The sequence below is a fragment of the Lottia gigantea genome, assembly GCF_000327385.1.
Source record: "Lottia gigantea unplaced genomic scaffold LOTGIsca_162, whole genome shotgun sequence".
Classification (NCBI taxonomy): Eukaryota; Metazoa; Mollusca; class Gastropoda; family Lottiidae; genus Lottia; species Lottia gigantea.
The window spans coordinates 387,446-415,005 of NW_008708003.1; the positions used below are offsets into that span (position 1 = coordinate 387,446).

Consider the following 27,560-nt stretch of genomic DNA (forward strand, 5'->3'; position numbering starts at 1 on the left):
ATAAGTATCGCCCCAAAATGTTCAAAATAAGTGTACTGGTAATTGTTACTGTACTGTCAAATATTTTTGTTTAAAATCAAAGCTGCCAGTTAGCGTATATTATTACCTTGCCTGGCATGTTATCTTTACAAATCTTGGTAACATTATTCAGTATCGCTCCAAAAGAAGTGTATGACTGAAGCTCGAATATTTCACATACTGGTGATTGTTACTATACTACCAAAATCAAAGCTGCCTGTGGGCGTATAATAACTTGCCTGACAAGCTCTCTTTTTTATTTCTATCATCTCGCAAAAAAGCTACATTCATTTTGTATGATTAGTATAGTCTATTTAGATATGTAGTATGTATTTATATAAAGGTTTTTGCACACAATAATTAAAGTATATATCTTTTACATAGCTATTTATGAAAATTATATGTATATGTATCATCATTCCTGACTGCTCTTGCCTGCCTTCCATAGATGTATAAATTTGTCTTTCAATGTGTATAGATGTGTCCTCCCAAAGTGTAGAGGTGTCTTTCAATGTGTAGAGGTGTCTTTCAATGTGTATAGATGTGCCTTTCCAAGTGTATAGATGTGTCTTTCCGTGTCTCTTTGTAACAGTATAAACACTGTTGAAAAAAGTATGTATTTCAAACTACAATAATGATCTTTTTTTTCAAAAAAAAAAAAAAAAAAAACTATCACTTCTCCACAATCACTTAATCACTTACTTGAGTTTTACACCAATTCTCTGTGTAGTGTGCGATTTTGCTTCACTGAAATTTGTTAATTTGAAAATAGTGGTGTTATTTGAATGTTGAAATATGCCCAAAATCTTCCTGCAAAAAACTTCCTGTGTAGTAAGTCTAACCAGTACTCGATTGTAGATTATACGGTCATAGCCCATTTGTCATACTCCCATTTGTCATACTTCCATTTGTCATTCTCCCATTTATTTTACGGTAAAGTTGTAATGGACTGAAACAACAATGACTGAATACCGTTTGATATAGAATCAACCCTCTTACTGCAGAATATTTCAGCCGTCCATATCACTTATCTGAATGAAACACAGTTCTGTTTATTTTACAATTCAAAACAGACATACAAAAACGAACGTATCAAATTTGCTATTGTTGACAGTCAGTTTGTCATTAAATGAATTTTCTTAAATCTCTGGGTCTTTTTGTAGATTAATATTTTTTTTCAAAGTAGGATTTTTTCCCAAAATGTCCTTATTTATACCACAATCTATTTACTACCACGATCTAAAGCTGACAATTGACCTTTCGGGGCTGGACTCCATGCAAGGAAGCACCCAAACCTGTACTTTCTTGTCGAACTATATAAGTACTTCTAATAATAGTGCTTATGATTTTTAATTATCAGATTATACTGTAATTCGAATTCAGACTCTTCATTGATAGTATTTTTTTTAATATGAAATTTCGTTCAAAATAATGAATAAATCAATTATTCAAACAACCCACTTACATTTGATAAAATAGATTATTACATTTTAATTAAAGGAACTGTAGAGCCTGTATGATATAAACTATAAAATATTTTAATCTGTATAACACAACAAGAATACGACAAATGGGAGTATGGCAATTTGGAATGTGACAAATGGACATTACATTAAACTGTATAGATCTGAACATTTAAATTCTCAAAGTGATACGATTAACTTGAAATTGAGCTCTATCAGCTTGTTAGATCGAATATTTAGAACACCATGTGGATAATTGAAATTGAGCTCTATCAGCTGATTAAGCAAATATTTAGATGACTATACAGAAAGCGGAAATAGAGCTTTAGATATATAGATGAAATATGAAATACCCCCTTTAAATTTGAATTTTGTCAAAATTACACTTTCCCCGGCGAAGCATGACTAGCAAACGTTGAACTATATTTTGAAAAAAAATTCAGTAAACCTTGTCATTGTCTACATAACTCTAGAGTCACAGTTTTTGACATTGTCACGCCCCATTTATTTTCTTAAGTTGACAACGCCAAACATTTACAGTATTGTTGGTCTAAAGAATTGAATATTGACCAAGTATAGATTTGGATGACTAGATTCTAGGGATTTACTTAAAATCTAGTATGATGTTACCATAGTTAAAACCATTTTACAAGGATAACAACTAAAGTTTACGAGGATTATGTAAAACCAGCTGCTCTTTGTAGGTATTTATTTCTCTCGAATTGGTTAGCCATAGCTGGGTCTACTGGAATGATGAGGGAAGATGACTTAAATGAAATTTTCGCCCGCCGACCGACATGTATGTCATCAACATTTTTCTAAATAATCGGATTTTAAGATTTTCACTATGATTCGTTTTATATTTTCAGAATAACATCTACCATCTTAGAATAATAATTCACCTTCAGCATCCGATCAGTGTCTTAGAGATTAATCGGATGAGAGGATAATCGGGTATAGGCCTTCATTGCTTCTCGGTACACTTTGATTGGATATAGGCCCAAGATTACTTTCAAGGAATACTACCTCTTAGGATAAACCTAAAATTTGCTACTTGCCTGGTATAATAACGATAAAACAGAATCCCTGCATAATCCTTATTGAAAACTTATTGAAAAACATTTGAAATTTTAAGTATTCCTTTAATTTGTTGTCGGATACACTTTTGTAAAAGCCGTATCATTCCAAAAATGCCAAGAAATACTAATCCAGATACTGTTCTAGGAACATCTTATAAACAAGCCAATGGAAATTCATATCTTGATTTAATTGGAAACGGACATGACACCATGCCCACAAATGATCAAGCCACTTCAGAAACTTCCAAAGCAAATGGAAAGAATTCTCTTACTGATGCCGTGTTTAAGGTTCCTGAAACTGAGAAAATAGACTTAGAAACAAAAGAACCAAAGAAAAAAGTTGGATATTTAAAACTAGTAAGTATTATGCTTTTAAACACCCAAAACTGTTTTTATCCTCCCGTACTCATTTGTTATTCAAAAGTTGTATCCGTGTGTTCATACACATATTCTTACACGTGTAAACATGTTCCTTGACCGCTTTCAAAACATGTGACATCATGGATGATATTCACTACCTCGGGCCTTAATACGTAATTTACCTATATGTATTGAAACACAGTAGAAATGTGCAATACTACCAACAGTGCATCATGGTAGAAATTGGCAAGCATTATCATGGTGGTGGGTTTGTAGAAACTCCTTAATCGGTAAGTCATTGGATGAATGTCTAATTTAAAATTTATTTTCGTTTATTTTTAGTACCGGTACTGTACATGTTTTGATGTTATATTAATTGTCCTGGGAACACTTGGTGCCATAGCAACCGGATGTGCAATCCCTCTTAATGTCTCCATATATGGGGACGTAATAGAAATTTTTGTCGGTTTTGCGATAGATTCGTAAGTTGAAACAGATTATTTTTGAGATTTCCTTTGTCCGTCATTCATTTCAAAATCTGAATTGAAATGAAGTTTACATCCTACGTTTCTACACCTTATTCGGCAAATGAAGACTTCTGTGAGGAACATTAACCTACACTTCCAACTGTCGAGGAAGTGTGATCCCCAGATATGAAATGAAAACAAACAGAAGACTGATAGTGTACATGATAAGCCGCCAATCTGACGTTATTACTTCCATTACATATTACAGTATTTTGATCTACATTAGTTATATAAGTGTATAGGGACTCTGATATCATGGATTTGTACGGTGGCTAACATACGACATATTTAAAATTTTATTTTAGATTAAAATCTTAAATATTTACTTGGTGAAAATTAATTATCACCAAGGTGAAATTAATTTTGAATTAAAAACTTGAATTTTCAGTTTTCACCTAGGTGATAATTATTTTCACCTGGATGAAAATTAGGTGATAATTCTTGTAATTTTGAATTAAAAACTTTAATTTTCACCTAGGTGATAATTACTTTACTTGGATGAAAATTAGATGATAATTTCTGTTTATCACCTTGGTGAAAATTATTTAAAGTTAAATTAAAAATTACAGGAATTATGACCAATCACCTTCCACTAAAATAGTCGTTTTATGATGTTACTATCGCAAAGAAATTAGAATGACGTCAAGAACCACACACTCCTGATAAAAATATTGATATCGATGTTATCCATGCGTCTAATATAAACAAAACGGTTCAAAAACATCTTTGCAATCCCTTTAACTTTCAGTGTCTTGTTTCAAAATGTATATCTGGGACACTGATAGCATGGTAATATGGTCTCCGATACACATTCAAAGAGAAAGCCTCTATACAATCCATTAATTTAAAGAGGTTTTCTAGACTTTTTATGTGTATCGGGGACTTTTATTTTGGTTATTTTGGTTGTGGGAGCTGCGTCATTTTCGGTTAACTCTTTCTGGAATTGTAGGAACGACAGGAATCGGACGAAGAATTAATAAATAAAAGTCATAGGTGTCCCCGATACACTTAACAATCTCTTTAAATCTACTTAAGTGAGCCAATCAAATGACTTTAATTCTTATAATTCGATCGATCGATTTTGTCTAATGTGGGGCGGCTTTGAGAAACAAGCCTGAAGAATATGAAGAGTAAACTTCAAAACACTTTTTTTTTAATTTTAGAACAAATTCAACACAAAACATGACAAGACCTTCTGAGTCGGATTTAGCTGCCCAAGTTCAGACTAAGGTTGTATATTTCTGTATAATAGCAGGAGCGACATTTGTTGCAGCTTACATCGCAATATGCTGCTGGACCTTAGTGGCTGAACGTCAACTTAACATCATCAGAAAGAAATATTTCCGAGCGGTAATGCGCCAGGAAATTGGTTGGTTCGATACTCACGAAACTGGCGAATTGAATTCTAGATTATCGTCGTAAGTATGTTTTACTGGATATGAATTTCCATGCCAAATCATTATTTGTACCAAAGTCGTCTAAATCTGCATTACTAGCTGACACGTGTCAAGCTACATGTATCCTTATTGAGAAGTAATAATGTAGTTTCTCTTCACTTTAAGTGTACAAAGGAAATTTCTTCTTCTTTGTTTTGTTACTATCAAAAATATCAGTATCGAAGAAATTTGATAACGTGTTTGTTAGATTTTAACTATTAAAAGTGATAAAAAGTCTTTGGACACAATGTCAAGCTACTACAAACTGCATTTAAAACCGGGATTAAAATTTAGCCACTGTTCACGGAAGTGTGTACATTTGGTATGACTTGTGTGCCATTTGATTGTACTGTACTATAATGACTTCAGCCAATCACCGACAGAATGTCTATGAGCCATAATCTCTACAATTTTTCTGTCGAAGGCTTTGATTGGCTGTATTCACTAGCGTACAATCGAATCAAATCGCTGCATTCCGCAATACAGTGGCTAGTGTGGTCAAGGTATAAGACAAGGTTCGTAATACCTTGACCATTGTGAAGATGCCAGCCTATGGAAACCTTTAGATTGTATATTCAGGATTTTTCATTTGCAGTGATCTTCATCTAATAACAGAATGTGTTGGAGACAAGATGGCGATTTTGATTCAGTACGCTACCAATTCAATAGGTGGTTATATCATGGCACTTGTTACTTATTGGAAGCTGGCATTAGTAACGATGGCATTCAGCCCGGTAGTATTTATTATCACCAGCTTTGTTGGAAAGGTATGATTTGAAGGAGCAGTCTAATTTTTCAAGATAGGGAAAGTAGGGAATGTCGGGGGCTCAGTTTAATGGAATCTGTAAATCAAAATCTAGAGAAACCTCAACTTATCTAATAGTTTTAACTTAAATTGCCATTATTTTTTTAGACTCAAAAACTGTTTAGAAGGTTTGAGAAAGCCAGAATTCGGTAAAAAAAAATGCAACCTTAAACAATAATCAATGCAAATATCCGAGAAAACATTTTTTGATAAATATTCCGAAAAACACGAAAATAGAACCTATGCAACGTAATCGCGATGATTAACTATTTTTGGTTATGGTACATGCAAAGCCAAACTTATTCAGGATGAGTTTATTTTTGCTTTTGGTCAACTGGAAAGGATAAGATGGACTAGGGTGACAAAACAATTTGGGTCATATTTAAATTCCTGTTATCATTTGTAGTAAACCAACCTATGAAGAAAGCAGACGCTTTTATATTTGTGAAAAATTATTATGTTTTATTTTCTTTATAGAGGCTACGAAAAATGGCTGCAAAAGAATCAAAGCATTATTCTCAAGCTGGAGCTGTAGCAGAGGAATCATTAAGAAATATTCGGACGGTTCAAGCATTTCAAGGCCAGGAAAAAGAAGCACAGAGGTATGCCCATATTGAAGCAAACAATTTATCGATATTCAGACGTTTTCTTTCTGCAATATTGTTATCGGTTTCCCCCTGTCAGTGATTCAAGTTGTAGACGTTCTGTTGGGACAATAAACCCACTATGTGCCGTTGATGTAAGCCCGCCACAAAGGGGGGTTATCCTCCGTACAAATTTTGAAAATTGGAATTGATTTTGTGCAGTATGAATATCATATTTTGAAAAAGACACTAAGTGAAAGTACAATTTTAGAGTACTTGGACAACTTCATTTCATTCCATTTTATTCCCTTTCCTACACTTCTTATATTGCAAATCTTGTAGGTATGAAACAAAGTTGAAAGAAGTTGATAAAGTCAATTCAAAGAAAGGATTAACCATGGGTTTAGCCCTATCAGTGTTTTGGTCGATATTATATATAGCTTTTTGCATAACGTTTTGGTATGGAGTGAAATTGTTTCAAGATGAAGGACTGGCAGTTGGTAAGATTGTCCCTGTAAGTGAAACCCCATCTATTTTCATTCCTCATCTATATCATTTTCTCTCATTTCGTGTCCATCGTAATCTTAGTTTTCTCCCACATTCCCGTTCCATTGACGTTATTTTGAACCAATCAAAGTGTGTAATTTATGGAGGTCAAATCAGGGCCCTCAAAAGAAAGATTGTAAATATGGCTCATTGTACCAGAAGTTCTGTTTAGGACTGTATTCTCTAACGCATAATCCAAACAAATCGCTGAATTTACAAATTTAAGCAATACACGAAAATTTAGTCAAGGTATAAGACGCAAATTATCTCATAATTTCTAATAAGTAGATACAATTGACAGATCTTAATCTTTTATCGCACGAAGGGCTTGAGTGGAAATATTCAAATGAGTTATATATATAACATATATTGCAAAACTGTGTCGCTATAACAAGATTGGTAGTTGATGGTTCTCTCATTGAACGAAGGGCTTGATTGGCTGGACTTCCAAATGATACAAAATTCAATATTACCAGTTTTACCTTTTGGCTAATTAATTTAAGTTTTAATTTTCATTTAGTTCGTTAGCAAATGAAATGATTTTGTATTATGCAAAAGGTAGACGTAAGCCTATCTTATAGCTAAATCAATAGGGCAATCCCACTTTTTTTGATTCGCAGAATAAATTTCATTACAAAAGGGCCATTTTGACTGGCAAATTGTGATGTTTAATTTGAACCCTGATGCAGTGGCGTTTCTATGAAAAGCCAGGAGGAGGAGTCCTCCCTCAACCTCCAGACAGAATTGATGCTATTAGCCTCCCTGGACAATTCTTCTAGACCCCTCCACCTGATGCACCATTGATTTTCAATCTACTAACATAATAACTTATATTAATACACCACTGATTAGTGTGGTAATTCGGAATGCACAGAGTGTCGGGGTACTCAGAGTTTTTTAAACTAGCCTAAGAAGGAAATCAATCGGGACCAGAATATGATGTCGGATTACGCAGAATGTCGGATATCAATACTTTCATATAGCGTGTAACAGCTTTCATGATATCATTATTCAACGCATGATATACAATATACTTCGATATACTTTATATACATGGAATATAATATAAAAACATTGGTCAAATAGGTTAGAAATTTACTCCAGGTCCGTTGCTGGCAAATTGATCATACAATGCAAACAATGTCATCAGATTGATGATGGATTCAAATGACCTATATAGAGCATATTTTGCAAAACAGTGTCGTCAGATCATGGATGGTAATTGGTAGTTGAAACGAGGACTGGATTTTCAAATGACGTATGAACATGAGTTGCATAACACTAACAGTGTTGAAAGATCATGGATGTAAAGTGTAGGCCACCGCCACAGAGTGATGAAGATTTCAACTTTTTATGATTTAGGTATTTTTTGGCATTTTGATTGGCTCGGTGTCATTGGGAAACGCCTTTCCATATATAGAGACGATATCACAAGGACGTGGTGCAGCGGATAACATATTTAAAATCATAGATGCTACACCAACTATAGATGGCTCTTCTGACGTAGGAGATAAACCGAAAGTAGAGGGGAATATTGCAATCAAGAATGTAAACTTTACGTATCCAGCTCGCCCTGACGTACAGGTAAGAACAATTTTACTTCATTGTGTCTTATTGTTATGCCGTTGACGTACATGGCCCTCGACCCCACCCGTCCGAACGTCTGTCCATACGCCCGTCCCTTCATAAATCGTTTAGGTAATGGGAGGCTACTGAAATAGACGTGATTCACCCTGGACATAGAGAAAATCAAGAAGAAACATTCAGCCCAATGGTCACATTGAACTATCTCGATATGTGGAGTATGATTTTATAGCATTTCTTGGTTAATCGTTGCATACATTTTCAAGTGAAATATATTTCAAAATGACTGATTTACTTTGGGAAGGAATGGATCTGGAAGAACTCATTTGGGGAGGAATGATCTCACTGAGATCTCACTGTAAACATTAGTTTATAATTATCTTTGTAAAGAATAGTGGTTTCTTTCTTTCCTTCTTATCTTCTCTCAAACAGGTTTTGAAGAACTTCAGTTTAGACGTTGATAAGGGAAAAGTCGTAGCTCTGGTAGGTTCTAGTGGTTCTGGTAAATCAACTGTCATCCAGCTTGTTCAAAGGTTTTATGATCCATCATGTGGACAGGTAGGTATTTCTAGTGCTCCCATCCGAACGACTAGACGCGTATCCATGTCAGTCCCTCCGACCTGGAATATGCGTTCAGGGGAAACTGTTGACACTTTACTTTATCATCGGGTCCAAGCCACCAAGAACAAGTTTTGGATCATTGTCGCCATTATTGTATGAAATATGATCAACAATAATTATCTCATCGCACGGTTAGGTTAAATTGGGAACTGCCTGCAATCGGGGTCTCAAATTTGAGTAAGATAGTCGATTAAACCTTACCAATGGGCTCAAGCACCAAGAAACTCACCCAACATAAATTTGGCATTATTGTTAAGATTAGTTCTGAAGTGTTCCGACACATGCATTCATGCGAAAACCTGTTCATTTATTGGATGTTCATCAATTTTCCGAAAAAAAAAGGTTAAGAAAAAGACGGGAAAGTCTCGTAACCTGGAATTTGCCGCAATATTCCAATCGGCACAGATGTAAATAGGTACTGATAATCTGGGAAAGATCAATGCCGAGAAATTTGGCAATGGACCAGCTGCTATAATAAGGAAAAACCCAAAATATGGGCCAAATCGGAATATTTGGCAAAATTAGCTATTGGACGTTTTCCGTCTATATATGGCCTATAAGAGCAGAATATCGGCTACTTTTCCTGGCTAACTTTTTCTCTATGGGAGATGTCTCTGTTCTGTTTTTTTCTAAATGTGTAGCGTGCCCAGGTGCATATGTGTGCAAAATTTCAGCTTTGTAGCTTGGTAAGTTTTCAAATTAAAAATTTATTTGTGTAAGCACATTTCGTGCAGTGGTCCCTAAAAAAATTCTATTTTTTTCTCTAATTGTTTTTAAAGCGGTTTTAAGTGCTTTTCCGAGTCCCTGGGGTCTAATTAGTAGGAAAAACCCAAAACATGGGCCAAATCGGATTATTTGACAAAGTTGACGTTTTCGTCTATATGGCCTATAAGAGTCGAATATCGGCAACTTTTCCTAGGCTAACTCTTTCCCCATGGGACATTTCTCTGTCCTTTTTTTTTCACTGAATTATATATTGAATACCATTGTTTTCTACAGGTGTTATTGGATGGTAAAGATATTAAAACATTAAATGTGAAGTTCCTCAGGCAACAAATTGGTGTAGTGAGTCAGGAACCTGTATTATTTGCGTCAACTATAGAAGAAAACATCAGATACGGAGATCTTAATGCGTCTAAAGACGAGATTATTCAAGCAGCTAAAGAAGCTAATGCTCACTCTTACATTACGTCTCTTCCAAAGGTAATTAGAATATTAACCTTTCTCCTTGTACGATTTAAAAGTAATATAGCCACCTAATTTGATAAATCGTCATTTTCAGTTATCCGTAATACTTGTCAGATTCAAAATCTGGTTCTACAGTCATTATAGTAGGATATCGTCACGACCACATACTATCGATAACATCATGATATTGATTATTGGTTATATAAATATGTATGTGATACGGTATAATCCGATTGATGAGAGGTACTAGGATTTTAGTATTAAAAGCGACTTGCTGGTAAAGCAATTGTTTAACAAGTAAAAAATATTCAAAAAATTCATTTGATAACTTATAATCCAATTTCAGGGGTATGAAACCGTAGTAGGAGAAAGAGGAGCCCAGTTAAGTGGTGGCCAAAAGCAAAGAATAGCCATAGCAAGAGCATTGGTTCGAAACCCCAAAATTCTCTTATTAGATGAGGCAACCTCTGCATTAGATCATGAAAGTGAAGCTGTTGTCCAAAATGCTTTAGAAAAGGTAAGCATTTAGATTAACTGGTATTCCATGCTCACTAAAAACTCTCCACCAATCAGGATAGAATCTTGAAATTTGTGAAATGTGACTATTTGTTTAGAAGGTGAACGGTTTTTCAACTTATTTGAAACGCGATTAAATCAGTTTGTTAGCTTAAAAGAGATCATATTTGAATTCTTATGACATGGTTTAAATGGTTCAGATCAGATCAGTTATCTTAGTAATATATGTTGTGAGTGTATACGAAATGAAAAATTTGAAGGTTTATTACCCAATTTCCCTATGTAATCGAACGAATTTTTTTTTAAAAAACGATATGAGAAATGGGTTTTGGCAATTGTTTTTTGAAAATTTTATCATTTTTTGTGAACAATTGTTGTGTATTGACAGGCTGAAGCCGGAAGAACAACCATCGTTATAGCACATCGTTTATCAACAGTTAGAAATGCTGATGTTATAGCTGTAGTAAGCGACGGTGAAATAGTTGAACTGGGTAAACATAGCGAGTTGATGGAGAAACAAGGAACGTATTATAACCTGGTTAAAACACAGGTAAGGTCGCGTTTATTTTGCAAACTGATCTAAATGTTTTGTTCTGTGTGTTTTCTTTGTGGATGACTTCATCTGCCATCCAAAATCAAACAAGATTGTTACGCTACAATGAAAACTAGAAATCTACATCTGCAATTAAAATCAAATTGGTCTTAGATAGACAAACACTAATTGGAGAGAAATTCCATCAAATCAAAAATGGCGAATACAGTTACTGTCCAGGCAAATATTACGAAGTATCTGAATCAGCTCCGATTTGTTAGTTTGGGGTTCTTTTTAGTTTTTTTCAAGGATACCAACTCAGGTAAACGAGATCATGTCTACTATCTGGTCACTGGATAAACTTATTGATATTGATATATCCTGTGTTATCCATTCCAATGAATGTACAGCTAATTTATTCACTGAAAATGTAATGATTCATTGTTTAGAGTGAAGCATCTAAGAAAGATAAAGACTCTGACTCTGATAAAGATAAAGATGGTGATTTAGCGCTAAGACCGAGTTTAAAGCGAGTTACCAGTATAACAAGTGAGAAACAACAAGATGTAACGACAAAGGAGGTGGGTATCGGTTTTGTCAAATGTTCAACACACAGAGAAGAACTAGCTCAGCTCAGGGCCCTTCCACCATTTTCAAATTTCAATTAACTGAATGTTTAACTTGTTACCGTAGACCCACTTGAAACAGTTATTTTCATTTGTTTTGACAAAATTATTTGGCTTAAAGTGTGAAATCGAAGTGTAATCTTTAAAGATTTCCTAACCAAACAATCCAAAAGTATTGCTATCATATGGCAAAGCTTTTGATTTATTATGTTTGGAACTTGTGAAGATTGTATTATTTTAGGTTGAAGAAGATATACCTCCTGCAAGCTTTATGAGAATAATTAGGTTAAATTCACCGGAATCAATGTTTATTACTTTGGGTACCATAGCATCTTTTATAGCTGGTTTCAACCATCCTGCTTTTGCTTTTATATTGTCAGAATATATACGGGTATGTATCTCCACTGGTCGCTAGCAAAATGGTACAGACTCATTTTGGTGGAAAATCTTATGCAACATTGATTTGCTAACTTAACTTCCATTTTAAAAGGGTTATAAATATGTTTCTAGCTTTTTGTATGTGTATCAGTGATATTTATATCTTCTTCATGCATCATTCCGATTTTCAGTCAGATATCTGTTGTAATTATAGAAATGCTTAACCATATATGAAGTCACTATTGCAAAAGCTGCTAAAGTTATCTAAGGTCATTTTCGATAGCTACGTCACAAAACGTTTAGTTTGAGTGGAATTGCAGGAACCAAATACGTCTGATTGAAAATTGGAATGGTGCAAATTGATGCTAACATTGTCCCATACTCATGGAATCCCTACAAGCATTTTTCACAAATTACTATAATAATACAAAAATGGCTGATATAAGAGAGTCCAGCTACTTAATAATTATGTTTGTTTGACATATTTCAATGTTTGATAACAATTATATTATTTAAAGGTATTTGCTATCACAGATCGTGAAGAACAGAGTTATCTTAGCATCATCTTGTCTGCAGCATTTGCTGGTATTGCTGCTACCATGTTTATAATTCGAATTGTGCAGGTAGTGTGGTTCTTTAACTATATTTTTTTTAATTTCAAACCATGTATACCCGTCTTTGCCTCAACTCACTAGAATAATACTAATAATATTAGTAGAATTATGTCCACTACACCATCTGACATGGCCCTGCCTAACACGGTTAACTGCATTGACATTGAGCTAATTAAGGGTCCACTGTGGATTATATATATATATTGTATTTGTTTACAGAATGTATGTTTGACAAAGTCTGGGGCGAGATTAACTTCAAGAATAAGAAAACAAGTGTTCAGATCTTATCTTAAACAGGTGAACATATATTAATATAATTTGAAAATTGACTTAACAGTCGGCGTTTTCGGGGATTGATTTTCTTTATTGTGCTTTAATAGTCTTAAGAAGTACTAAAACGCACGAAAATAGCATAATCCCTTCAAATATCCTCAAACTAGAAATTTAACTCCATTCCTATAATATGTGTTTCTATATATGGCATAGTCTCGCTAATATTAGAGTCGAATTTTTAACTTTCAAACGTGAATAATTATGGATATACATGGATTTGAAGGTTCAAATTCGACAGATTATGTTAGCTAACAAATAGTGAAGGTGCTCCTCTAATATATCACATATTTGTTATGAAATGGATTTTATGTAACAATCATTATGCTGCTCAAACTCAAACTTTTTTAAAAGTAACTTTATACTATATTAAAGACATTTTTGGTTGTAATTTCAGGATATGGAATTTTTTGATATGCCAAACAACGGAGTTGGAATTCTTTCCACAAAACTTGCCTCTGATTCTACTCTAGTCCAAGGGGTAAGTCAACAATCTATGGTAAAAAAAAACAACGACTTTTGGAATCTATAGTTTACGTCCGAGGGGGAGGGGGACCGAGATATCTGAGATTGCCCGAATTTCTAACCTAGTTATGACATTTTGCCCGAAAAACTTTCTTTCGGGCCTGCGAGGGGGAGGGGGGTTCATCATTTTAAATAGTGAAAGAATGGCCTTGAATTTTATATTGATTATTCTCAATGATTACTTCATTTGTAGGCCACGGGATCAAAGATTGGACAGGTTGTAGAAAATGCTACGTTATTGTTGGTATCTCTGTGTATGGCTTTTTACTATGGTTGGAAATTAACTTTTGTTATACTGGCATTTATACCAGTAATGATTTTATCAGGGGTCATACAGGGTCGAATGACTAGTGGTTTTAGTAAAGCCGACAGTAGCCACTTAGATAAAGCTGGAAAGGTAATTTTAGATTTATCGATTGGTCCTTGTCTATCTTCATGGTGTTCTGCTGTGAAAAGACATATATAGAGTTATCTCCGTTATGGAAATTTATGGGGAAGGATAATTTTTATCAAGAAACCTACCATTGGAGTCATTGGATTATAATAATCTTCTCTTATCATTAGAACGAACGGAGATCTTTTATGATAGTGTCGTTACCAGTTTAAAGATGACATTCCGGAAAGGGGACATGCTCTCCCCCGCGAAATTTTTAAAACAAATTTTTAATTCCTGTTATTTATGCACTTTGGCAGATCTGTTCAGAGGCGGTTGATAATATAAGAACTGTGACGTCATTAACAAGAGAAGACATTTTCTTACAAAAATACGAAACTTTGGTTCATCAAGTAGAGAAGTAAGCTGGATTCTAATAAAAAAAACATTATGGAACCAAGGGTTATATTCTAAACAAATTTACTTAGAATGACTTGGGGTTTCCAAAAGCGGATATGACGTCACTATCGCAAGATGAATTTGCTGTTATTGTACATAACTAACTCCATATAACGCTTAGTTTTAGTTGAATTGCATGATCCACAAACGTCTGACGGAATATTGAAATGATGCAAATCCCGATACATGTCAAAAAAGTTTAGGAAACTGTCATCAATCCCTTTGACGATTTTTTTTCATTCATTCAAGAAATGGTAAAAAGCATGCCTTTATATACAGTATTTTCTACGCATTGGCACAGAGCATCATATTTTTCGCTTATGCTGCAACGTTTGCTTATGGAAGTATTCTGGTACAAGAAGGAGAAATGCCATTTTTTGCAGTTTTCAGGTTTGAAGTCTTATTAAATTTTCAAAACAGGCTATTGCTGCTTTCAAATCCAAACGCATACAGATGTCCTACCATTTGGTTTATCTTTTAGCCGAATTTCTTGTGAATAAGTCATTTTCCTCATTATCCCAGTCGATACAGTTGTAATATTTTAAATCATTTTTTAATGGAATTATGACCCAATGTAATCAAAAAAATTTCAAGATGTATATAAACCGATCAAAAACACCTTTAAAGAGAGCAGAAAATACATGTCAATCTTAACAAAGTATATCTAACATTTCTTCGCATATAGTATCGAAAACTAGGTTTTGATTGGTTGAATAACTAAGAACAGGAGATGCATAATAATATTGTTAGATCATGAATGGAAACAAATTAAGCAACGACACATTCATATTTGTATTTTATCAGAAGGATTTCGTGCTCTTACCTGACAAAATCTATTGCTATTTCCAGAGTGTTTACGGCAATTGTTTTTGGTGGAATGGTAATTGGAAGACAGTCAGCTTATGCATTAGATTATTCTAAAGCTAAAGTGGCCGCTGCTAGACTATTTCAAGTAATAGACAGAGTTCCTGTTATATATTCCACAAACAGTTCTGGAAAAACATTTGTAAGTTTAGGATTTTAAGATTATCTGCCTATCGTGAATCATTGGCATAGCTTTGTTTCGAATTTGGGGTTTGAGTGGGTTTTTATTGCATGTACAAGGTAATGGAATTTCACGATGACTACGTCATTTTAAAAGGATATAGTCAATTACGTCATGATATCTGTAATATCTGCCCGCGAGGATGTTTTTGAAGGTGAATCAGACGCCTGAATTTTATCTTATAAGTCATACGGAAACCTTTATCAGATGGTAATTGTACTAAATTTTACAGGATAAATATGAAAGTATTTTAGAAATAAGCAATATAACATTTAACTATCCGTCACGTCCAGATGCCCAAATTTTGAAAGTATTTACTACTATTATTAATCCGGGTGATACTGTAGCTCTAGTAGGCCATAGTGGTTGTGGTAAATCAACTGTGATACAACTTATACAGAGATTTTACGACCCACTTCAAGGACAAATAGTAAGTATTCTTCACTTTCAGTTTGTCATTCTGATTCATGGCAGGTTCACTTCTACAGATTATGGTTGCATAATGCGCATTATAGTAACAAATATACAGTATTTAAGTCGACTTGTGAACAACATAAAAAAACGTAAGAACAAGAAAAGACTCCTTACAGAGTGTGATTCTAATGCTTCTGTGTAAATGGATTTCTCAACTGGGTTTATTACCTTACTATCTAACCTTATAAAGATATGTTTTTGTCCAATTATTTCAATGAATACGACACGTTAAAAGACCAGTTGATAGAGAGATTTCTTGAACCTGAGTTGTTATCCTTGAAGAATCTAAGTCTCTCTATCTTTTAGAAAATAAATTCAACAGATATACGAGAAACTAATATACAATGGTTGAGATCTCAGATTGGTATAGTATCTCAAGAACCAATGTTATTTGATTTAAGTATCAAAGATAATATAGCCTATGGTGACAACAGTAGAGAAATACCAATGCAAGAAATTATAATTGCAGCTAGAAACGCTAATATTCACACTTTTATAGAAAGTCTACCGCAGGTAATAAATTGTTTTCTTATTATTATTACTACAAAGATGTGATATTGATATCAATGAACGATTTGATATTAATATCTGTAAAACATATGATATCGATACAAAGATGTTTTTATTGGTATCCTTGAAAGAAATGTCTATAAGACATGACGGTGATATTGATTTATATATGACATATTTTGTGATATTGATATCTATAAAGGATGTGATATTAATATCTATGAAGGATGTGATATTAATATATATGAAAATGTGATATATAATATAATATATATTTATATGTAAAGAAGTGATATTGATAAAGGATGTGATATTGAAACGTATAAAAGTATAAAATATGTGATATTGAAATTTATAAAAGATGTGATATTGATATCTTTAACAGATGTGTAAGAGATATTATAGAGATACGAGAAAATCCATCGAAAAACAGATCTATTATATTTTGATCCTGTTTATAATTGCAGGGGTATGAAACAAATGTTGGAGATAAGGGATCACAATTATCAGGGGGTCAGAAACAGAGAATAGCAATAGCACGAGCCTTGATAAGAAATCCTAAAATATTATTATTAGATGAGGCTACATCAGCTTTAGATACACAAAGTGAAAAGGTAGGCATTTGGTATTATGATCTTCCTTTAATGACATAGTTATCTTATAGACAGAGCCCAATTCTAACCAATCTGATACCAGGACCTCTTGAAATTCAACATAAAACATTCTAGGAAAGTTCAGAATATTAATATTCTTGGACAATGTGTGAAAACAAACATCCAACACCTTCTCAATAAAATTCTTAATTCATTTATTTGATCTATAATCCATCTTTGTCTATTATCATTCCAGGTTGTCCAGGAAGCTTTAGACAAAGCAAGAGAAGGCCGAACTTGTATTGTTATTGCACATCGTCTGTCAACCATCCAGTCAGCCGATAAAATTATATTCGTACGTCATGGCAAGGTGGAAGAGGCTGGAACACATTCACAATTAATGGAACTTAAAGGTGCTTATTATAGACTCCATCAGGCACAAAATAGATCTAAATCTTAGGATTTTCCCTAGCAGAGATTTTGTTACTCGTTTTTTTATATGGTAGAATTATTTGTTATTGATGATCTGACGAAACACTATGCAACGCAACAGTATTCTGTACTGTTCTAGTAAGTCGTCTTAACATGAGGAATTATTGGATATTTATTGATTTTACAAGATAAAAAAAATTGGATATTTATTGCTACGTAATTTTCTTTTTTGAGTAAATCCTTAATAGTTCCTTCCTTGTAAATCCATTATATTTCCTTGTAATTCCATAATGTCTTTCAATAAATCAATTACATTTTCAGTAAATACAGTATGCTTTTCAGTCAGTCCATAATGTTTTTTTATTGATATAAATTGATTATGTTTCTTTGTAAATCCATAATAGTACCATGTAAATCCACAACATTTACTTGAAAATTCATATTTCCGTGTAAATCTATATTTCTTTGTAAATCCATAACAGTTTCCTTGTAAATCCACAATATTTTTCAAGTAAGTCCATACAGCTGAATATTGAATAAAATAAATTGGAATGTAGTAATATTCTCTTGTAAATTAATAAGGTTTTCTGGTAAGTTAATGGTTTGTAACATTTTTCTTCCAGCTGACATGAAGTCACTGTTAATAAAATTCTGAAGGGTATCAACAGTATCCATTTACATTATGAAAATTTAATTCTGAGGATTACAAATTATTTCATCCAAGTAAAATTAATTGGCAAACTTTACTTGCTAATGAATTTTATGTGGATAAAATAATATGAATGATATAGCCAAATCAACAGGCCAGAGTAAAGTCAAATGTTTTTTTTAATTATTTGAATAGAAAATGAAATCTTCTATATATTTATGCTTATACTGTGTGAAAAAAATAAAACATGCAGGAAATTCACTTTATTGGAAAAACTAGGTTTTCTTTCATTTCAAACTAACAATAACCATCCACACAATTATTCATAAAAGATTTCAAAATTTCTTGATGCAAGTCCTTAATTTAAATACCATAATATTTTACTTCAAGAGGTACCAGTGTATCAAATAGAAGAAACTAGGATCTGGTCATATTTTTGAAATAAAAATCTCAGAATACTGAAAACATGATAGCTTTAAAATTTCAAGACTTGCATGAAGTGGTTTTAAATCCTAAATGTAAGTTATTAAAACATGATAATATTTTCATGTCCTCACAACCAATAAAATTATGTTATTTTATAAAGGAGCTTTTATATCATGTATCAGATATTGTTTATAATTGTGAATAATTCTATAAGCGTTTTTTTCTTGTCTAATATCAATAAATATTGCAATTCTGGTAAAGTGACCCCCTTGAGCTCTGTCATCTGGTAAAGGAAATATTCAGAAAGCTATATCCCTTTATATGTCATCATGCAGTTCCTCTTGAAACAAAGAAAGAAAAGAAACAACCATTTACAAGTATAACAAGTATAGATCCACAATTAAGATTCTATTCAGCTTGTCCAAACCCCTCGGTTTTTATCTTTCCCATACTATCTGTACCCATTTACAGCTGGGATAATGAAGAAAGATGACTAAGCTACAAGTCTATCTGTCATTGTTACCATGGAACCATATGCACTCATGTTGCTTTTTCATCACAAAACAGATGAAGAGACAGCATCTGATTGGTTATTAAATTTTGAGGCAATCAATAAATCAGAAGGTGTTAAGAATTATTCATGAGACAGGAGCAATATTTTAAGTTTAAATCAAGTCAATTTTTTCCAGGGACTTTTTGGCACAGTTTGAAATTCAATCAATTATAGTTTTGTTTCAAAAAGTCCATTCTGTATAATCAGCACAATATCCTAATCACAAAGTTCCAACTCTTAAAAAAAATTCTTTTATCACATACACAACTACACAAAGAGACTTCATTATCTTTTGGCGTACATTTGTATATATTCTCGAACTTTAAATTTAAATGAGTCCTACAAAAGAACAAGAAATATTTTAAACAAAGATAAATTTTATATAAGGCCTGACCAAATTGCTTTCTTGTTTTACGGATCCTCCTAAAAAACATAATCAGTTATGCTGAAAAAACAAAACAACCCTCATTCCCGATGAAAAATAAAATCATCATCATCAGAAAAATATATGATGTTTGATTACAAGAATACTGAGAAAGTTATTATTTTTTTTTTTTCACTCCTGCCTTTACAAGAAAATAAATTAGTCTGGCCTAATGAAAATGAGCAAAAGATCATAGCTGGGAGCAGATGACAATCCAACAATGACTGAGTTATTCCAACACCTCTTGGAATTGTACACAGTCTTAAATATATTCATTTGAATACCATTGGTAATAATTATATCTAGAATGGCAATGCTCGTCATTATTAAAAAAAAATGGCTACTCACTTTATTTTGAGAATAATGATCTGCTGCATCTACATTTAAAGGATCATCAAAGTTTGTTAAATCCTGAAAAATCAAAGAAAAATCATTAGATCTGGCATATATGTACCATAAGAAACCTCTAGTGACATCATCATTTTTAAATCTCACAATATCCTTTGTCATGTCAGTCCTTTAGATTAAATAAAACTGAGAGAGCATGTGCTTAACTCCAGTCACTGGCTGGCACATACAAATTGTGTACTATCAATTCCTCTTGTGAAATGTAAAATTCAAATTCAAAAGGATAGTTTTTGCGAGATTCTCCATCAAAGTTCTGAATCTATCTTATAACACCATGTTGACAAGATATCTCTAAAATATATAGCACTTATCTTGAAACAAAATAGAGTAAGAAAACTTACTGAGAATAATGAATTAATTCCCCACACAACATCTTTTAATTTTCTGGTAGGTGCCCAGCCTATAAATATAATATAATATTATTTTGGTGTGCAGCTTTAAATTACTGTGATTAGTTAATTATTCAATTCAACTTGGTGTTAACGTTAATGCATAGTACGGGCAAATGATGTTCAGAATTTTTCTACAATTCTTTGCAACCCCAGATTCAACATCAAAGAGGACCTTTACTCTGACCCTGCTCTTGTAATTGTAAATGGGCATGTTTTGGACAAGTTGTCAAGAGTAAATCACCATGACATCTGCATTCTCTTGTTTTAAATACCTACCTAAACTATCATAGGAACTTTGACGTAATAAACTAAGACAAACTTCGCCAGACTCACTAATGTTAGGATGCCATATTCTATTACAACATCTTACTTGTGGTGGCTACAAAATAATCATTCATTAGGAAATAAATACCAGTACACATTATTTTTCAATATACACAACAACTTTATCTTGAAGTCAGTGCCAAAAACATTGGATCTGCCTGTTAATGCCAATGCATAATAAAGCTTCCTAGATTAGGTGTCAGCTGTCAGTGTCACCAGCTAATTGTCAGAGTTATCAGAAAAAATGTTCCCTTACCATAATATTATATTCTTCTGGTACAAATATATCAAATTTGAATTTCCCACCTTGCCAGTAACTTTCATCTGGTGTGACAATTAAAAAGAATTTATGTAATTTATCATGATCTTCAAATACAACTTGACAAGTTTTAGGTAAATTTTCTTCCATTTCTGTTACTTCTGAAAAACAATTATTTTCAAAACATTGAAAAAAATGCATCAATGTAATAGAATTGTAGGAGAACATCAAGTCTGGTACTCATTCTGGAGAGTGATATGAATAGTTAAAATTATTCCAATATCTTCATATAAGATGGTGAAATTGAACCAATCAGCACCAATTTTCAACTCATATGATAATCATGACTTTTGTGTGTTTATATTTACAAATCCAACCGTATGTAAAAAAAGAAAGAGTTGATTGGTCCTTTGAAAAAAGACAACATGAATACAGAGTATTCTCGGTCCCTAATACAAGGTTTAGATTATTTGCTGAAGGTGACACAGTAAAAATAAGTTATAGTTTTGGATGTGTTAAGAGACACTATTCTCACCTTACAATTTCTTCAGATTGATATCATTTATCTCAGTCCTTAATTATATGATTATATTATATTATATTTTATTCATAATTATTCTAAAGTGAAACAAAGTAGAAACTTGACATCATCAATGTTCTTACCTTTGACTAATAATTTGTCTCTGATTGATATTCTTTTAGGTGCATCATCTGTTTCTTTCTTTCCACTCTGTTTTAACTTTTTAGATAAAGTTATCATTTTTTCTCCTGTAAGCAGAAGAAATAAACAAAATAGCCAATCTGGCTTTAATAAACATAAACCTGGAAAACTAGACTCACACACAAACTAACAAAATGTCCAATCTGCTTGTTTACAGAACCTTAATTTGATTGTTGTCTAATTTTATGAGTACTGGTAGCCTAAGCTAAATTGTTAAGTACCAATATGGATAAAATATTGTTATAACCTAATGTCCAAAGCCTGATTGCTTGGTTTCTGTTGGGCCATGTAACAGATATATTTTAACTAAGCCTGGTGCAAATAAGGCTGATCAATGCTTGCAGTAGGCCCATAGTTTTGTTAGTAAATACAATGATAAGTTTACTGTCAAGTCAAGGCCCAACCTAATGCTACAAAACTATTAGAAAATTGGATCAGCCTCAAATAATATCAGCCTAATATTTTCTTAGTGCCCGTAATATATATACCCAAAGTACAAAGTTTGAAAACAGACTGTGATTAAGTAGCCTATGGCATCTTATCTAAATGTTTCCTTTCTCTGCTTAAAAATCAAAAGGCAAAAAGGGTCAACCGGAAGTAAGATATTTCGATTTCATCGACTGTCTTTTCAAGCCTTGAGCCCTTTAAAAGTCTGAGAACAGGTAGACCGATGCAACATACCAAAAATGAAATGCACATTCAATTGAAATACATAAGAAGCGACCCAATCTCTATAAAAATTAAGATTTTTTACTTTTTTTGACAGCAATTTGTTTTTATCTGGTACACCAATTACACCTTCTTTGAACAACTCTTCATTTCTTTCTAAGGGGAAGAACTCGTAAATCCATAATGGCCGACTTCGATTGGCCTTGGCAATATAAATTTCCACCTTTCTTCACGTACGTACCTCAAATACTATTAACCCAACGATTTGTAACGATTCATTTTAACACATAATGAATATTGAAATTTCCGTAGCAATGTTTTACATTCAGATATAGATAGCATTTGAATGTGAATAATGGGTATTTGCATTTGGGGTAGGCTATATTTTTCTTGATATTTCTCAGAAAAGTATTTCTACATATCATGACATACTATTGGTACTAATATCTCTGTCATCTTAATGCAGATATTTGAATGCACTTGAAAAAAAAATTGATAAAAATTAATTAATCCATAAATGAAGTAATATTTAATTACAGTAGCTCTGGCATCTGTTAGACTCTTCAATGTCAATGAACTTTTCTTAAATTTGTTGTATTTCAGAATCCAGCCTAATCTAGAAACGAGAAAGAAACAAATTGAAGCCTGGTGCACTTTGATACTGGATTACCAGAAATATTTAAAAAGTTATAGTCTAGATGTGAAAGAAGCACAAAATTCACCTTTATTTTACAATAAATCTATAAGTCGTATCCTTTAGAACAGAAAGAAAGAAACAACCCTTTTTTACAAAGATAAAAACTGAGATTTATAAGGATCCTTTTAACCAGCTGGTCCTTGGCCATTCCCTTTAGAGTTGATCTTTCCCGAATTATCTGTAACCATTTAAGGCTTGGTCGACTGGAATTATGAAAAGAGATGACTTATTCAATGTCACCAGACTTTCTCATGCAGACCAAGATTATATGCAGTTACCACCATATTTCATAATAACCAAGCAAATGACATCATTTCAACTCTTTAACTGAGTGCGCTACAGCTGATCCTCAAATATTTTCAATGTTCTATTCATTTCATCTATTCCTTTAGCATTTCCTTAACAAACTTTAGGACGGTTACATGAAGATGGGATTTATACAATATTAGGAGAGCTTCAGAAGAAAGGTAGCATAAAAAATTCTGTTAACCTCCATTACACACTCAAGCACAGGTTTTTATTGAACTTTTGTTCAATTTTTTATTACCACTCACCACATTAATTGGCTACATTAAATATAACAGCTACTGGTAATAAAAACTGGAATCAAAGCTTCATCTATTTTTGATAAGACTGGTGAAGTAGGACTCATGCGTTCATTTCTTGATTTTAGAAAAATTTTAGAAGTTTGTATTATAAAGCAGCTAAAATGCCCAAAAAAAAAATCAAAAGTTTTACCTTAGTTTTTGACTGAAAATTGATATGATACAAATCAATGCTGATATACATAAAAAGTTTGGAAAACCTATATATAATCCCTTTAATTGTACTTTATTTGTGCTACATGACTAAAATGTTCTGAATTAGAAAGTTAATTGTACTGGATTTGCTGCAGGTCATATAGAATGGAAAGATAAAGGTAGAAAAGAATGTTTAATAATGTGGAGAACTCCAGAAGAATGGGGCAAACTTATTTATAATTGGGTGAGTGTGACATACTTAACTTATATATTCAAAGGTTAAAAATTTCTTATTTCTGAATCATCTGTATACAGGTTTTTTGAATTTTGTGTTCTCTGTATATGATTACAAAAAGATGAGGTTTAGTGTCCTGTTCTAGATTAACACAGAAAATAAGCCAAATGAGTCTCTGTACTTATGTTTACGCTTTTTCTGTTTCTGTTGTAACGAAAACACCGCATTTCTTCTATTCAACATGAATCTTTTTTGCAAAACTGTTGTTATCGGTTATAAGTTGAATATGTTATTTGGCATCTTGGACCTTAAAGATGAGCTGTAGCACAGACCTTTTCTTTGAGATAGATGTGCTCAAGGACATGATCTCCATGAACATTAATTGTTAATCTTGTAGAAAAATTCTTTCTTTCATTCATTGTTTAATTCTGCAGAAAACTGCATTAATTCAGTAAGCTTATAATTGATAAAGAATATCCTTGAACAACATTTGGACATGCTTTTTAGGCTGACAGTAAAGGATTATTAAATACAGTATGTACTATGTATGAAATTTCAAATGGTGATGATTCTGCAGATACAGGTTAGTATAGCCCATTGATGGTTGGGTTGTCTCAAGGTAATGGCAGTGGATCCAGAAAATAATGTTGCCTTGTGTGGGATGTAAACCCATGGAACCTAATTGCCAAGCACTACCTACTGAGAAAATCCACACAAGGTCATTTTTCAAAAGCACTTCCTATGAGTCTAAAAATCTTTTTGTGTTACCCTGTAATGGATTCAAAACCCTGATAGGTAACATCTGATTACCATTGCACTTACAAACAGTAAAAGTAGATTTCATTTTGTTTTACCTTGAAACTGAGAAACAATGTTGCTTAGGACAACCTTTTTCAACACAAAACTTGAAGGGATTGTTTTGTAAACTTTTTATGTGTATCAGGAGCACTAAAAGCATCAATATTTTCAGAAGTACTTGAAATGCCTTTTAAACATTTTTAGGACATCGGTATTGCAATAATGGTATTTTAAAGTGCTTACTTTTAGTGGATCGGTACGAATCGATGCTATCTATGTCCCTAATACATCTAAAAAATTTAAAAAACCTCTTTACAATTCCTTAATTATATGATTGTATTCTTCCAGATTTTCATGGTATAGAAAGTTGGTTATTATTACGTGCACTAAAATCATTACAATTAGAAGGTAAATGTGAAGTCATGGCTGGAAATGAAGGGGTTAAATTCTTTTAGAAAATATCATTGTAAAAATCATTCCACTAGTAGTTAAAGTGCTATATCTTATCATTGGCAATATTTCAGCTAAAATTTCATTGTTTATGTTTAGTCTGTATATTCTACATTACTGATTTTTACCTTTGAACTTGATGTTAAACGCTGCTTCAAAGGAATCTCAGATATATCACTTAATTGCGTAACTGCTAATATTGCATAAAAGGGTTAATTAGGTAAAAGAATTTATTTGGAACCCAAATGCGTAAATTACAGATGGCAAAGCCTAGCCGACCTCTTTTGTAGTAGAAGACCACTGGGAACATTATATTCAACTTCATTTAATAGGATCAACTAATGTAGTTTTGTTCTGTTTTGTCAAGTCTTATTTATGTGTACATAATATTTCAGCCTAATTGTATTATTTTTATTTATAGAATAAAGTACTTTGTATCAAATCATGCCTGGAGGGCTTTATCTTTTTGTAGACTGTACACTTCATCAATAAGGTGTAACGTCACTCTGCCACCCATTTTCTCAATGTTCAGGTATTACAAATTTCATTATCAGGTTTGTAAACAAATGAAAAATGGGAATAAATAAGTGAGGAATATAGTAAACTTCATTTGATAGGGTCAAGCAAAGTTGCTCGGCAATTTTAAGGTCCTGGATTCAAGATTCCAATTAAAAAAATGTCTCTTCTATCATTCTAAGTATACAAAGGTGGTTTGTAAAATATATAGATTTATCCAAAATTGCCTTGGCCCTTTGGGAGCCACTAGGGGGAATTGTTTTAAAACCATTTAAGGTAACCTGTGTTATTTATTTCTACTACAATTTGTGTTGAGAAGATGCTCTACGAAGTACTCTTTCATTTCATATAAAAACGAATCTTTAAACAAGATTTCTAGGCTAATCCTCACTAACTTTGAAAAAAAAAAGTTTACCCTTGAGTTAATTAAAAACAATTAGAGAAAAAAATGGGATTTATTTGTTTCCATGGTCTTCTGGCATAGTCGGAAAATACAAATAAATTTTGTTCTCGAAAAATTACAAACCTACAGGGCTGAAATTTGCAGGGTATATCCACATTGGCAAGCTGGACATTTGAGAAAAAACAGAACTGAAAAAAAACTGCGAATTTTTTTGTTTCTATGGTCTTCGGCTCGCATAGTGGGAAAATACAAATAAATTTTTTTCTCGAAAAGTTACAAAGCTACAGGGCTGAAATTTGTCGGGTATATCCAAATTGGCAAGCTGGATATTTGAGAAAAAACAGAACTGAAAAATCTCCCATAGCATAGGAGTTAGGCCGGAAAACGTATTTCCATTGTCTCCTGTATAGGCCCTAGCGACCGAAAACGGCAACTCACCAACCTCGGCCCAGTGACTCGATTTGGCTCAAGTTTTGGACTTTTTCGACTAATTAGGCCCCAGAAAGTCCGAAAAACACTTCAAACTCAAATTTTTTTGTTTCTATGGTCTTCGGCTCGCATAGTGGGAAAATACAAATAAATTTTTTTCTCGAAAAGTTACAAAGCTACAGGGCTGAAATTTGCAGGGTATATACACATTGGCAAGCTGGACATTTGAGAAAAAACAGAACTGAAAAATCTCCCATAGCCTAGGAGTTAGGCCGGAAAACGTACTTCCATTGTCTCCTGTATAGGCCCTAGCGACCGAAAACGGCAACTCACCAACCTCGGCCCAGTGACTCGATTTGGCTCAAGTTTTGGACTTTTTCGACTAATTAGGCCCCAGGCAGTCCGAAAAACACTTCAAACTCAAGTAAAAACAATTAGAGAAAAATCTGCGATTTTTTTTGTTTCTATGGTCTTCGTCTCGCATAGTGGGAAAATACAAATAAAATTTTTTCTCGAAAAGTTACAAAGCTACAGGGCTGAAATTTGCAGGGTATATCCACATTGGCAAGCTGGACATTTGAGAAAAAACAGAACTGAAAAATCTCCCATAGCCTAGGAGTTAGGCCGGAAAACGTATTTCCATTGTCTCCTGTATAGGCCCTAGCGACAGAAAACGGCAACTCACCAACCTCGGCCCAGTGACTCGATTTGGCTCAAGTTTTGGACTTTTTCGACTAATTAGGCCCCAGGCAGTCCGAAAAACACTTCAAACTCAAGTAAAAACAATTAGAGAAAAATCTGCGAATTTTTTTGTTTCTATGGTCTTCGGCTCGCATAGTGGGAAAATAC

General features: G+C 33.1%; 3 protein-coding genes across 3 annotated transcripts; 2 read left to right on the forward strand and 1 right to left on the reverse strand.

The window, feature by feature from the left end:
* The first annotated feature begins 3,262 nt into the window (after positions 1-3,262).
* On the forward strand, positions 3,263-18,176 carry LOTGIDRAFT_201107 (hypothetical protein). Its single transcript, XM_009051275.1, has 23 exons — positions 3,263-3,402; positions 4,611-4,865; positions 5,479-5,650; positions 6,166-6,290; positions 6,615-6,786; positions 8,181-8,402; positions 8,835-8,960; positions 10,023-10,226; positions 10,558-10,728; positions 11,116-11,282; positions 11,711-11,840; positions 12,127-12,280; positions 12,664-12,737; positions 13,046-13,174; positions 13,605-13,688; positions 13,926-14,129; positions 14,426-14,526; positions 14,814-14,954; positions 15,414-15,570; positions 15,842-16,039; positions 16,390-16,596; positions 17,061-17,207; positions 17,443-18,176. The coding sequence occupies exons 2-23, from the start codon at positions 4,630-4,632 to the stop codon at positions 17,644-17,646; spliced, it is 3,525 nt and encodes a 1,174-aa protein (XP_009049523.1). The 5' UTR covers positions 3,263-3,402; positions 4,611-4,629; the 3' UTR covers positions 17,647-18,176.
* Positions 18,177-19,308: 1,132 nt separating this feature from the next.
* LOTGIDRAFT_201112 (hypothetical protein) lies at positions 19,309-22,326 on the reverse strand. Its single transcript, XM_009051276.1, has 7 exons — positions 22,263-22,326; positions 21,717-21,821; positions 21,051-21,214; positions 20,747-20,849; positions 20,420-20,478; positions 20,019-20,081; positions 19,309-19,585 (listed from the first exon to the last, which is right to left on the reverse strand). The coding sequence occupies exons 2-7, from the start codon at positions 21,811-21,813 to the stop codon at positions 19,532-19,534; spliced, it is 540 nt and encodes a 179-aa protein (XP_009049524.1). The 5' UTR covers positions 21,814-21,821; positions 22,263-22,326; the 3' UTR covers positions 19,309-19,531.
* Positions 22,327-22,612: 286 nt separating this feature from the next.
* LOTGIDRAFT_226114 (hypothetical protein) lies at positions 22,613-25,809 on the forward strand. The gene is made up of 6 exons (XM_009051277.1): positions 22,613-22,676; positions 23,047-23,192; positions 23,554-23,607; positions 24,036-24,124; positions 24,623-24,698; positions 25,262-25,809. Exons 1-6 carry the CDS (start codon positions 22,627-22,629, stop codon positions 25,366-25,368), a joined length of 522 nt encoding a protein of 173 aa, XP_009049525.1. The 5' UTR covers positions 22,613-22,626; the 3' UTR covers positions 25,369-25,809.
* Positions 25,810-27,560: the final 1,751 nt, after the last annotated feature.

Coding starts and splice junctions, on each gene's coding strand:
- LOTGIDRAFT_201107 (XM_009051275.1), top strand. CDS start 4,630: ATGACAAGACCTTCTGAGTCGGATTTAGCTGCCCAAGTTCAGACTAAG. Junction 12,738..13,045: donor GCTACTTAATAATTATGTTT/GTTTGACATATT, acceptor ATTGACATTGAG/CTAATTAAGGGTCCACTGTG. Junction 16,597..17,060: donor TTATAGAAAGTCTACCGCAG/GTAATAAATTGT, acceptor TTATAATTGCAG/GGGTATGAAACAAATGTTGG.
- LOTGIDRAFT_201112 (XM_009051276.1), bottom strand. CDS start 21,813: ATGATAACTTTATCTAAAAAGTTAAAACAGAGTGGAAAGAAAGAAACA. Junction 21,215..21,716: donor AGACAAATTATTAGTCAAAG/GTAAGAACATTG, acceptor ATTGTTTTTCAG/AAGTAACAGAAATGGAAGAA. Junction 19,586..20,018: donor ATCATTATTCTCAAAATAAA/GTGAGTAGCCAT, acceptor GTTCTTTTGTAG/GACTCATTTAAATTTAAAGT.
- LOTGIDRAFT_226114 (XM_009051277.1), top strand. CDS start 22,627: ATGGCCGACTTCGATTGGCCTTGGCAATATAAATTTCCACCTTTCTTC. Junction 23,608..24,035: donor AGGAGAGCTTCAGAAGAAAG/GTAGCATAAAAA, acceptor GATTTGCTGCAG/GTCATATAGAATGGAAAGAT. Junction 24,125..24,622: donor GCAAACTTATTTATAATTGG/GTGAGTGTGACA, acceptor CATGCTTTTTAG/GCTGACAGTAAAGGATTATT.